At 33.8% G+C, this 14,594-nt stretch overlaps 1 protein-coding gene across 5 annotated transcripts in view; it reads left to right on the top strand.

Moving 5' to 3' along the window:
* The window catches only part of LOC149802452 (uncharacterized), an 85,786-nt gene that overhangs the window by 10,643 nt on the left and 60,549 nt on the right, over positions 1–14,594 (top strand). For all 5 annotated transcript variants that reach the window (XR_016420032.1, XM_089951681.1, XM_089951683.1 and 2 more), the window contains exons 4-7: positions 1,382–1,512; positions 3,342–3,573; positions 8,534–8,848; positions 13,632–13,922. Coding sequence is in view for 4 of the 5 variants with exons in the window: in XM_089951681.1 (XP_089807807.1) it covers positions 1,382–1,512; positions 3,342–3,573; positions 8,534–8,848; positions 13,632–13,922 (969 nt within the window). In the remaining variant the exon portion in view is untranslated. The remainder of the gene's footprint in view (positions 1–1,381; positions 1,513–3,341; positions 3,574–8,533; positions 8,849–13,631; positions 13,923–14,594) is intronic.

Genomic DNA, 14,594 nt, shown 5'->3' with positions numbered 1-14,594 from the left:
TTATCAGCAGTGCATACATTCTCTGCGTGGGATTCAGTTGGTTTATCAGCAATGCATACATTCTCTGCGTGGAATTCAATTGGTCTCTCAGCAAGCACATGCACCCTCATAGTTCTGATTACGAGTCTTATTTTAATATATCTACTCATGTAATTAAATCAAACTTATGTTTTTGTGCCTCTTGGGATGGGAATGTATTGAGCACCTAAACTGTGTGGATGTGACCTATTTTCCCTGGCTTATAAAGGATAATAAAAGTATTGTCAGGACTCCAATACCTTTATGCCTTTTGCAATAAAAACATTAATTTGCTGAGTGGGAACATATTAGTATGCATTGTTTTAGTTATAGAAAAAAGAGGCAACTCGATAAAAATCTACTTAACAATTTTACAAGTTGGGTATCTTGTTTGCTCCTGTTCCGTAACAGTAGTTTTCTGAATGCCATGCAAGATATGAATGGATCGTAAATAGGGGTGGAACGATACCATGTGCCATGTGTCATTATATAACATGTGGATCATTAGTAGGGGTGGAACGATACCAAGTGCCATGTGTCATTATATAACATGTGGATCATTAGTAGGGGTGGAATGATACCATGTGCCATGTGTCATTATATAACATGTGGATCATTAGTAGGGGTGGAACGATACCAAGTGCCATGTGTCATTATATAACATGTGGATCATTAGTAGGGGTGGAATGATACCATGTGCCATGTGTCATTATATATCATGATACACAACCTACAGTAAGATACATATCAATACACATAAGAGGTAAACAACTAATAATTATTCATGGTTATTGAAAATTGACAGTAATATGCACAAGATACATGTAAATATAATTTTTAATTGATTGACCACTCTAGTTTCACTGTTTGTATTGCAGTAGTGAAATTGTAAATGCTTTGATACAGGAGTGAACCACTTCATTCCTAATTACTAGGTTTAAGACTCAGGCTTGGCCAATGTGGGTATGTGAGAAAGCTTGTCAGTAGCTTCCCATGGGTCACTGGTTAGTTTTATTGTTTTTTTTATTCTTCCTCCATCAAGCAAACTGATAGCCTTGTATAGCCTATTGTGTGCTGAGAAATGGTGTAAACCATAACAAACAGCCAACCTAGTCATTTACTGTAAACACAGTTTTTATAAATCCCAGCCCAAACAGAAGCCTGATCCTTGACTCTATAAATCCCTGTCCCACTTTATGCAAGTTTTATTTTAAAGTCAGGGTACAATGATTTATGGCTTGTAATGTCATGCACCTTTCATTATGGATGTATGACTGTGATGGATCATTCAAGTTCCTTTTAACACATTGCATGATTTCTTTACTTTGGTTTCTTATCATTATTGTTTTTTTTTTGTTTTCAGCCTTACCTTCCCAGCTGGTATACACAAAAGATGTACAGGCACCAATGGACTTAAGTATGTCCAATCTAACACTCCAGTGCATGACCTCAGGCTGTACATACCCTGCTCCATTCATCAAATGGCACTACAAGGTATGATTGATCATGTTACTTAATGCAATCATTGCAGTTCTTTATAGATCCGTGTAAGAGCTAAAACATCCAAATCAGAACAAATGGGAGAGGAGGGTGGAGTGCCAAGTATATTCCTCACCTTGGATCCCATCTGCTTATGTCTAAATTACTACACTTTCAGACCTAATAGGAGCTATTAGCGCCTACTTTTTCTATGTTAATATAATTTAGAATAATCATTGCTTTTTTGTTCTCAGCTGTTATGAAAGCACTGTATTGCTTGGTTCTGAAAGTACATGACTTGATCCATATTGTACCTACTGACCTCCATGTGACTATCACAGTAACCTCTGAGCAATATTAAAAAAATTAGCTCTTGCACAGATGTACTCTTTTGGCTTAATTTAGAATAGTGGTCATTTGTTACATATTACTGTTTTGGAATGTGATATAGGGAACTTATATTCACTTAGTTTGCTGGTATTATATAAGACCCATGTTGTGTTTATTAACCACACTTTAACCTCAATATCCTAGTACATGTCGACCACATAATCTTCTATAACCACACTGTAACCTCAATATCCTAGTACATGTCAACCACATAATCTTCTATAAACACACTGTAACCACAATATCCTAGTACATGTTGACTACATAATCTTCTATAAACACACTTTAACCTCGATATCCTAGTACATGTCGACCACATAATCTTCTATAAACACACTTTAACCTCAATATCCTAGTACATGTCGACCACATAATCTTCTATAAACACACTTTAACCTCAATATCCTAGTACATGTCAACCACATAATCTTCTATAACCACACTGTAACCTCAATATCCTAGTACATGTCGACCACATAATCTTCTGTAAACACACTTTAACCTCAATATCCTAGTACATGTCGACCACATAATCTTCTGTAAACACACTTTAACCTCAATATCCTAGTACATGTCAACCACATAATCTTCTATAAACACACTTTAACCTCAATATCCTAGTACATGTCAACCACATAATCTTCTATAACCACACTGTAACCTCAATATCCTAGTACATGTCGACCACATAATCTTCTATAACCACACTTTAACCTCAATATCTTAGTACATGTCAACCACATAATCTTCTATAAACACACTTTAACCTCAATATCCTAGTACATGTCAACCACATAATCTTCTATAACCACACTGTAACCTCAATATCCTAGTACATGTCGACCACATAATCTTCTATAACCACACTTTAACCTCAATATCCTAGTACATGTCAACCACATAATCTTCTATAAACACACTTTAACCTCAATATCCTAGTACATGTCAACCACATAATCTTCTATAAACACACTGTAACCTCAATATCCTAGTACATGTCGACCACATAATCTTCTATAAGGGTAGTCCAGACACCTTTTCAAATAATTTTAGGATGGCAATCTTTTATCTGCTCCTGGATTGTATGAAACAACTATTATTTTGGTTCTGCATCCTGACTAATATAAGATAAAAGGAGGTAACACAGTTCTTAAGGACAGATGTTTTAAAACAATATCATACTAACCTGTTTTATTAAATCTCATCCAAAATGTTTAGCATGAGCGCTTGTTGTATTACTTTCTTTTCACATCATATCTTTACAGACCCAAGCCAGTCCAGTTGTCAGTGGTGTGTACCCTGTAGTCATTGGTATGACATCATCAGATGGTTGATGTCCATCACAGACGCTTTTAAACATTATCATGCCCACCTCAATTTTATTAAATGGCATCCAAAAATTACTAACATGAGCTATTGTTACATTATGGTCTTTTCATGTCATATCTTTACAGACCCAAAGCAACCCAGTTGTTAGTGGTGTGTACCCTGTAGACACTGGTATGACATCATCAAGTGGTTCATGTTCATCACAGGAGAAACTCTACACAACTACACTTCAAATCCCTCTTTATACAACATGGTCTGACAACAGTGACAAGAATGTAACATTCTACTGTAGAACTGAGTGTCCAGATCCTTCCCGGAATATTCAGTCTACAGATTCAGGGACAGTTCGATTTGCAGGTCAGTAGAATTACCTGATCATAATATTACAGCATTTTGTCCATAAGCCTGGAGGCCTGACATGAAAAGTGTGTGTGTGTGTCATACATGCCAACCATTAGACTTTTGGTATAATCATTATGCTTCTTTTTGCCAAATTACATTTTCCACAAGACTGCATATAGATTACACTTTTTTGCTACATTAAAAAATAAAAATAAAGCAATAAAAAATTGTTTTTGTCACTTTATTATCATCTCTTTGATTCCACTCATTTAAATTTGAGAATATTCTTAAAAAGATGACTGTTGCGTAAAAATAGCGTAAGAGTACATTCCTTATTTACTATTTAAAGCAACTGTATAAGACCCATTTCCAAGAAAACAGACTAGTTTCTTCAAATGTTACCTTTGCCTAACATATTCATTATGTTGATAAGCTAGTTAGTTAGGAACCAGTCTATGTTTTTAAAGTAAATGATGCCAGATGTGAAGTGAAACGCTTTACTGTGTGAGTTGTGGTTGTTATGTGACAGAAATTTTAGAGCAGATGGATCTTTTCAAATTTCAAAACATGTCAGATCAGAAAAAGTGACAAATCAACACTGTTTTACAAACTTTGAAAGAAGAATATGAGAGTAATGGAATACAGCACTCTGAGCACCTGACCATAATCATTGCAGAATTCCAGTGCACGATAATGTAAACTAGTTGAAGTGGGTGCTGAATGTTTCTAGTTTAGTTCTAATCCATATGGATTTTATTCATTGTGACAAGAATTTTGACCAGCTGCAGAACCACGTTAGTTTTAAAAATGTATCTTTTTCACACATGCTGTAATTCTGGCATGTAATATATAGATTGCACTTTTTATGCCCAAATTAAGCTTTTTTGCCACTTGAAATAGCAATAATTATGCTTACACATCGGGGGGGGGGGTATGTATGGTGTGTGTGTGTGATTTGGATTTTTAATGTAACTTTAAAATATTTTCATGAAAAATGAACATTCTGTATAGCCATGTTTTCCCAGTTAATAGATGATCTTGTCAGTATGTGTACAAAAATTGATATCTTTGACTTTACTTTATTTATGTATGTTTGATTTGTATTGTTTGTTAGTTATGTTTGACTTATTTTCCTTTATTTCATTGTATGCTATTGTAATGAAACATTGTATGTTGGACTTAACCTTGTCCAAAATCAAGTTTATTTTCTACTTGACCCGTATTATTGATTTTTTTTTCATTCTGCAAGCAACTAATACATAGCTAAAATAATCTCTAAGTGTATGGGTTTAATATTATTATATATTATTAATAGAAGTAAACATGTTTATTTGGGTCTGGTCATTGGATTCCCCTGGCGTACCTGACATTGTCCAGGTTCTATATTATAATCTTAGTAACAGACCTTTAATTATAAATAACATTTTATCTTGTAAACGTTTAGAACCTTCCCTATAGAAACGTTCCATTAGTTGATTAGTTTTTGTTAAAAATGCTAATTGTGATTTGAGTTTAAGTAGAGTACTATATAACGTTGTTACTGGAAAAATTATTCATTCTCATTAAGCTAAAAAAAATTTCTTTGACACGGACATTCACTGGGATTTATCATGTACTCGAAACCTGGAATTATATTACTGTGTTTCAACAAAAGATTGTTAGTACAATGACATGATACAGGCCAGCATTGATACATCAACACCTTCAGTTATGACTTGGTTTGTATTTCCACTAAAGTTTATTGAGAACTTTTCTTATTAGGACTACGGTCATTTGTCTGTAATTTTAGGATCATTTGTAATTTAATTCTCAATACCATACATTCTTTTTTATTTTCACTTTGTATTCTAGGGTTATACATAATTTGTTGAATTTTACAAAGCTTGTTGTCTTTCACTCTTTTCTGTTACTTATTTTAGAGCATAAACTTGTTACAACTTTCTCTTAGAAACTTTGAATTTTGCATTAATAACTTTGGAATCATTTATAGTACAGTGTGACCCCGCATGACAAGGAAGCCATAGAACCCAACCGTGTTATAGACTGAACCATGTTATAAACAACAAGGTTAGTTAGCTGAAGAAAATGATGCATGTACCCCAAAAAATTGCGAGGGGGTGTGTAGGTAATAAATGCCGGCAGTAAAATACGTGCTTCATCGCCACAGTTACCATCTTAAATTGATGCATATTAAATGAGAAATACACCTTTAGTGAAAACAGAGAAGACATATATAATAGTTTACTTTATTTAGAGAACTATGAATTGGTACATAATCTTAAATACTGTTTATATATACATGTCTAATGTATAGCATGAATAAAGTATTAACACCATGTACTCACCCATGAACCTCATCATATACATTGAATTCACAATACAAGTGATTCCATCAAAAATATGCACACACACAGCTTTAAAATATTCACTAATTTTGTCACAGGTCATATTGGTCTGAATTCACTGGAAAAACATAGCACAATCACGTAACAAATGATGAAGCACATTTACTTTTCAGTACATCCCAAGTCGGTAAAGGTTATTTTGCGTTTTAAGCCGCCATTGGTAGCATTCGTAAGTATAAACTTTTCCCTACAAAAAGGAAAATGTTGGAAAATGCAAACTTCCATCAGATTCCATTACTTTTATTTAAGTTTGGTACTGACTTCCTTTGAAGAAAAGTTCTTGTTTTTATTGAAAGATTGTAGTTGGCTTTCTTTGATGAAGGGTGCATGCGCTATTGAAGTCACCGCTAAAGGACAGTTAAACAAATGCCCATTATTGTGGTGGCAACATCAAATTTTCCATTTGCTGAGTACGTTTTCATAACAATTGTGTTCAATGGTATTCTGTTTCCTTTGAAATTTCAGCAAACAATTTTATCTGGGTACATTTTAGAAAATTAATTGGTCATCGTTTGGACTATTCTAGGTACTGTCCCTCCATGCCTATTGAATAAACCAATAAGTAAGATGTATTTTTTATTGTTATTTTTGTATTTTTTTATACATTTGTGGTAGCAGCATGATGCTGCCTTTCACGCTTGTGTCTGAAAATTAACAAAGGGTCAATGAACGATAGAGATGCAGATGTTCTGGTCTGAGGGATTATTAAAGAAAATGTGAGTGTTCTGAAGGATTTAATTCTGAGTGAAAAGAAGAGGAATTTCACTTACCATTCACATACAAATGTCAGTCTTTGCAAATATATTAATTACTAGTGAGTGGCCGAAAATCCGATAGATTACAGGATAATGTCCGGTCTGGTTGGTCTCCATTACCAGAAATGTCAACAACAAAAAAGTGGATATCTCACAACACACAGTACTCATTCTAGGTGTCAAGATAAGTGGATTATAATATAACAATGCACTGTGCACTGGTGCACATGTAATGGCATGGTGGTAAATACTGGTAAAACTAAAATATTACTTATCTCAACACGGCAAAGAAGGACAAATTTTGATAGTGATGAACTATGTTTGACATGGAAGGATACAAATTTGCAAATAGTCTGTCATGATAGACTACTTGGTGTTCTAGTAGATAATAACCTATCATGGACTGAACAAATCAAAGATATCAGTAAAAAAGTCAATTCAAGTTTATGGCTTCTCAGTAGGATAAGACATTTTCTCCATGAAAGGCACAGAAGACTATTTTATAACAGTTACATACAACCCTTTTTTGGACTACTGTAGTACAGTATGGGGTAATTCAGATGATAAAAACATAGCAAAGCTGGCACATCTTCAAAAAAGAGCATTTGGGCTAATATCAATCCAGAAAGAAAGCAAGGAAAGTTTAGCTGGTAGGTTAAAAATATTACCTATTAAAGACCGAATCTGTTTGAGAAAAGCCAGATTAATGTACAGGATATCTCATAATAGTGCTCCTGAATATTTACAATCACTATTCCAGTATAGGCTACCTGGTAATACTCCCCACCTGCGATCCATGTCTACCAAACAGTATAAAATTCCCAAACCAAATAAGGAGCTATTTTAAAAAAGTTTCCAATACTCTGGAACTCTGCTCTGGAATAGTATTCCAGTTGAGATTAGAAATGCCAACTCTGTTTCCTTCTTCCAAACCCAATATATCCAGTGGCTTCAGAGATGCAGCTTAAATAAATGAATTCCTTTGTATGATGGCCCCAAGGTAGATTAGTTTTTAGCTAATTGTGTTACCCTCTTTAAATAAGGTCATTATTATTATTATTATTACTGTTTAGATGGTTTGTCAATATAGACAAAAAATGTGTTTATGTAACAATAGATAATTTTCATTGCATTGTATATCCAGTTTGCAGCTTCCTTTCATGGGGCCTCTGAATTTCTGCTTTCCAAACCAATATATAAAAGTTTAAACAGCCAACAATGTCGCCAACAAAAAAACGCCACATGGTATATTTTGCTGCCAATAAGGAAAAACAATCCAAGTTTGTGACATTGGTGAAGACCTACATGATCCCAGAATAAACTTTTTATGCGTTATTTTTCATACTTTTTAGAAGATAAAATTACTTTTTCGTGTACGAGAAAAATACATATAAAATTTCATTAGCCGTGCCATGATCATCTTGTATTATTCAAACGTGATCTCTTCCTCAAACTGATAATAAACTTTTTACGTTTTTCTTCTCGTACTTTTAAGAATTTTTCTTTTTTTTGTTTACAAGAAAAATACATGTATTTGAAATTTTGGGAGCCACACCACGACGATGTCATATTCGAATTCATGTTATAATGGAGCATGCTATAGTGGGGTCATACTGTATATGTAATTATTGACTCAACAATTGGATCAAGGTCTTTATTTGTATGTTTCACACCAAAAACATCTGTGTTATTTATAATTTTCTTTCTTACACTAATATTTGTATGTTTCACACCATCTCTTTATGATGCTAAATGTAACTGTGAGTATACAATAAACAACATTATTTTTCATGTCAAATTCTGATTTATTACCAGTTGCCGTGACATCAGTTACTTTAAGCATTTCTGCATCAGAAGTGGTATTCTATGAAGGATATCCTCAAATGCTGACCTGTATCAGCAGTCCATCACGACCCATTTCAACCATCAGTTGGTTCCTGGCATCAAGACCACTGACTGACAACATCACCACCACTAACGCCACTGACATCACTGGGCTATACATACTTACCAGTCAGATCTTCTTGGCACTGATGAGGGATGCCAGTAACCAAGAGATAAAATGTGAAGGATTTATTGGTGGTCAGCAGCCAGTCATGTCCATGGAAAAGCCACCAGTAAAGGTTTGGTGTAAGTTGTACAACATAGAAAGAAGTACTGTATTTCATGTATTTTTTCATACCCTTTAATTTTTTGTACACAATCCAGTTATTAAAATAATAATTATTTAAATTTATCCTATTTTTTTTTACATATCACTTTTTATTTTTTTAATAAAATGCATTCAATTATTGGACATGAAATTTCTACTAAGAAGATTTATGTTTGCACAAAGGATTGAAAAATACCGTATTGCCATTTTTTTTGTTGCAAAAATGAATAATTGTTGGTGAGAAAATACAATGATTGATGCATAAGCATGAGCACCTGCAGCATAGGTTAAGCCCCCAAAATCATACTGCAAATATATATATATATATATATATATATATATATATATATATATATATATAAATTCTGACAAGTCTAATCATGCAAATGAAGCTGAAAATATGTCTCAAGATTCAGTTCAAAACTCTTAGTAAATATCAGTTTTAGTTTCAGACTGCTTACTATACTAACTCTCCTGGCTGTGACTGACTGCACCCCCTGCATAAAGTCCTAACTCCCTCCAGCAAATAATCCTGCTTGCATCCATGTGCATAAGCTCTTTTATTGTCATTACAAGATCTACTGGTGTTTATTAGCAAATTGACAAATGACTTCACAGTCCATACCTTTAAATATTATCGTTAATTAGTTCTCCATATTAAGTCTGTCACCATAACAAAACATAACGTGCATTTTAAAATGAGTTCAGAGGCCTTATAATGTTTTCTTATCCAACAAAAATTACATCTCAGTACATGCTAAAGTAAAGACCACAGACTATTGGTCAATTAGTCTTATTGTTTCATTTAGGTCATGCAACATATAACATAAAAACTTTGTCATTTTCCATCGTAAATTTGAATGTCATGGACTCCGTTAAATCAATTCATATATATATATACATATACTATCTTTTAAGTGCTTGTTCTGTTTTGACTTGGATATAATTAACATTTTATTGCAAATCTATTCTACAATATACCCCACTATTATCTTTATTGGCGAGTTCAAATAACAAGTAATGTGTATGATCGCTTGTCCTTATAACATCTGCTGTTTGGACAACAGCTTCAGTAGCACATTGACAGATTTTTATTTCCCGAAAGAAAGCCTCATTTCCTTACTGGCAGCCTCGCTGATTTGACCTCTTCTGTCCATGCTGCTGTCAATCTGGTTTCAGCTGGATAACCAAAGCGCTAAGCATGTTTAATTACCGTGTAAATAACACTGCATAGCCATGTGGTATTTGTGACAGTGTCCATCTTAATTAATACAAGAATGAATTGTTGATTTAGCGGTGTTTATTGATAATTATCACAATCATCAGGTAACTGAAAATAGTCTTTTTTCTCTTTGCAAAAGCTACAAATAAAAAACAACGCTGAATAAATACGGTCTTGTACACTGACACAATTTGGTTTCATCTCTCTCTACCTCTCTTTCTCTCTCTCTCACACACACACATATGCGTGTGTGCACACGCACTCTCATGCATTAACTAAAACTTGATTTCAAGTTCTTTGGTTTTTTTATTGCAATTTGATAATAAGATTATTGTTGCTGTAGAAAGTTGCACTTAATTTCTTCACAACATGGACTCATCATTGCGTAGAATTTTCCAATAAATAATATCCATAACTAATACATGTTCAAGTCATCTTAATTATTTTGTCTACATTACACAACATAACAGCTACATATGCTCTAAACGCAGATGAGCTTGCATACTGAGACATAATCCTCTCTCTCTCTCTCATTCACTATTAATAAAAATCTTTTTGAGTGCTTTTATTTTTATTGTAATTAGATTCTTGAGTTGAGAGAAGAATGAGACAAAAATATATGTTTACTTTGTACGTTTGTACCATTAGGCATGTGTTCCGTAGAAATTGTTCAGGTACGATCCCTTTATTTTTCATACATAGTCAGTACCGCCAAATGATAAATATTTATTTTGCATATAATTTTTCGTACTGAAACTAATAATTATTTTTTTGTGTACAAAAAATTACATGAAATACGGTAGGCATGCTGTTTTTAGAATATTGTGACAAGAAAAGTTAATAAGTTTGTCTTTGATAAAACATATTTCAAGTCTTCAAAAGGGAAAGAGAATAAACTAATTAATGATATTAACTACAGGAAAAAAGAAAATTAATAGTTGGATGACTGGAGTTATTTTTATTCATTATATATAATCTATTAAGACCATTCGGGTGGCCTATTGGTTAGAGCATTCGCCTTGGATGTTGAAGGTTGTGGGTTTGAACCTTGGCTGTGTCATACCAAAGACTTATAAAAAATGGTACGAACCGGTGCCTTTCTAGGTACTCAGCATTAAGAGGTTAGTGTTAGGACTGGTCGGCCTTGTGTCAGGATAATGTGACTTGGTGGGACATGATATATGATACTACATGTCTGTGGTATGATGCCCCAGTGCTATACATCATTGTAAAATGTAACACTGCAGACATCATAGCAATATGACTGAAAAATTGTAATAGCTACTTTAAAAATCAAAATCACACACACTCTATAAAAATTATGATTCATTAATACATTCTTATAAAATAATGAAATAAAATGCAAAAATCATTCAGAGAATTGGTGTTTCCACAACATATTAGAGAGGATATGGTATTTAAAGATAAAATTCCTTACATCCTTTGATGGTGTATATATATTTGCAGATTGTCCAAACTGAATACAGTTAAATCCCCATTCATCTGTAAGACATGTCATTTTAAGATAATTCATATTTCAAAGTTTGGTACATTTTAGACCAATGTTTGTTGAGTACAATGTAGATATATTTGGAGATTGTCCAAACTGAATACAGTTAAATCCCCATTCGTCTGTAAAAGACCTGTCATTTTAGGTTGATTAATGATTCAGAGTTTGGCACATGGTGTAGATATATTTGGAGATTGTCCAAACTGAACACATTTAAGTCCCCATTCATCTGTAAGACATGTCAATTTAAGTTGATTCATGATTCAAAGTTTGGTACATTTTTAGACCAATGTTTATTGAGTACATTGTTTAGGTTATTACAAAATCTCATGCCAAAATCCCCAACACTTTTCATGTTTTCATAAAAGAGGTATTATCTGTATTTCTGGTCCAACAAAATGAAAATGTATATAGTAGAGCCAGCCAAAATTCAAAGCTGTTGAAACTTTAAACAAAGCAAATTATGAAGAAACATTATTTTTAATGCAGGATCATTTTTCCTAGTGCTCATACCCAGCCCAAAATGGAAACCCATCTTCAGTAAGGAATTTGAGGAGTAGGATAAAAAGAAAGATCCTATTCTGATGTCTTTAATAGTTACTTCTATCATTTGGAATGTTGTCCTTCTTTTCCTTCATATACTCAAATATGTCCCTGGGTGATAACATAAAATTGCATTTTATTTGATAATATCTCCCGAGTCATGGTGTGATTTACAGTTATCAGTGTCAATTCTTGTTCATTTTCATGGTCTTTGTACACACTGTAACAAAGTGGTGTTTCTTAATTTACCCCATTACTTGTAACTGTGGTTTTCCAAATTTTGTTTTGCTTGGTTGGTAGATTTTATATGCCTCCCATAAGGTGGAGCATATTAATGATGTCCCCCCTCCATCCATCTGTTATCAAAATAAATTTAGTTTCTGCACAATAACTTGAATTGTCCCCTGTCTGCAGTTACCCAACTTTGTGGATGGCTTGCACTTGCAGTAACAAAGAATCTTATTCAGTTCAGGGTCAAGAGTTCAACTGTCAAGGTCATTTGGACTGTAAGAACAACCCAACTTAGAGTCAGAAGGTTAAAGGTCAAGGTCAGTGAGGGAAAGAGAACAAATTTTTAAATACATAAACTCAATTTCTCCATCATCTACAATCGTGATGTTTTATGATTACTTCTTCTTGGATTGAGGGAAAATCTTATCAGTTTTTGGTGTTAAAGGTCAAAGTCAACTTAGGTGACTGAATGAAAAGAGGGCTTTGCATAATTACTTTACTTATAAGCTATGCACCTTGATCAATGGTTATGGAGGGCATATATTAAAGTTTTGAGGAGGTCCTTAGGACATTTGGGGTGAAAAATGAAGGTCATTGTGGCTAAAAATTAAGGCACCGGGTCAGTTTGTACCAGTTGTGTTGATCACCAGCAGTCTATCATCCTATACTGGTCACCTGCATTCACTGGTCATCAAATATAGGCCATTTGTTGGCTTTGTTTATATTTCAACTTCCACCATATCTCTGGGACCTATAGTTGCAGCACAACATGTGGCCCAGAGTAACACCAACATGCAGTAATGTGGATTTCTCTCTCAAATGTCTAGTATATCCCATTTTTCCTCTGTTTTGATTAGTTTTAGCATATTGAACAACAAATTCAACAGCAGGTTATGTATTACTGCTATTCATTTATTGATTTTTGGCTGGTACAACTAATTTTAATTTTGTAGAACTTACCAGTACTAATGCTGATTGCCCTCCTCCAACCCCACTCTGATAGTCTGGAATGATCATCATCAGAGAAAAGAATGACTGTTCTGTGCATGGGTGGATTTTATCCAATTGACAGTTTTCTTCCTTATGGGAAGATATATTTACATTAAACAGGTGAGGTGTTTTATCATGAAGAAAGAGTAAGCTATGCAATAGTGACAGGTAAAATTATGCAAATATAATTATTTCTACCAAATAAAAACCCTTCATAATAAGGTGTATATATGGAATAACATAGCCATTACTATTTTAAATCTAGACAAACCTGGCAAGCCATTGGTCAGAGAATATGGAGGAGCAAACAGTGGATTTCCATGGTTAGAAAATATGACTGGAACACTACAGTGCTACAGTAGTGACTATGGTAATCCAGGTGCAAATGTGACATGGTTCAGTGACAGGGGTGTGATGGACTCAGACAACAACCTGGTGATTATGGGACTAATGCCCAGTGATGACAAGAGGGAAGTATCCTGCAAACTTGTCAACAGATTCACCTTGGACAAAAATGCTGAAGTTTTGTCAGAATCTGTGATGCTGAATGTTGAATGTAAGTATAAAGTTATCTCTCATTTTACATATATGCATAAGGGCTAGGGTTAGGGTTGAATGTAAGTGTAATGTTATCTCTCATTTTACATTATATGCATAAGGGTATTCACTCGATATCTGTAAATGCAATTTTTTTTCCAAAGATTTATTGCTAGTATCACTCTTCATAGGTTGATATGGTCTTTCTGATTCATAGGAACTGTGAAATCTACAGAAATATATCAAAATACAAAATGTCAAGGACTGTGACTGAAAGGAAAAAAAAAATTGGTTTCAGGAATTAACTTCTCAAGCATGTACTCACAGAGTGTTTGCATGATGTGAAATGTCAAAGTCACGGTACTTGCCTGATGAATTAATTTTTCTGGACACATATTTAAGTTCTCAGAGCATGAACTGTTGATAAAGTTTGTGGATGACTTACTTGAGTAAGAAAGGAGCATCAATAAGTGAAGGTCTGGTGAAATGTCAAGGTCACTGTAACTGAAAGGAGAAAAGTACAAACTTAGTTCTAAACCATGTGCAATGACCAAGGCTTTTAATGGACTTGTACTTAAGGTATGTTTCAAAAAGTCAGTCGTCAAGATGACAGTGGCTGAAAGAAAAATATTGGATTTATGGAATAAATTTTGTTCAAGAGTATGTGACTAGCTTTAATTTTGGTTAATGA

Source organism: Sinohyriopsis cumingii, chromosome 3, assembly GCF_028554795.1.
Source record: "Sinohyriopsis cumingii isolate HCF-2022 chromosome 3, ASM2855479v2, whole genome shotgun sequence".
Classification (NCBI taxonomy): domain Eukaryota; kingdom Metazoa; phylum Mollusca; class Bivalvia; order Unionida; family Unionidae; genus Sinohyriopsis; species Sinohyriopsis cumingii.
The sequence above is the reverse complement of the archived record's forward strand: the minus strand, read 5'-3'. Positions and strand labels throughout refer to the sequence as shown.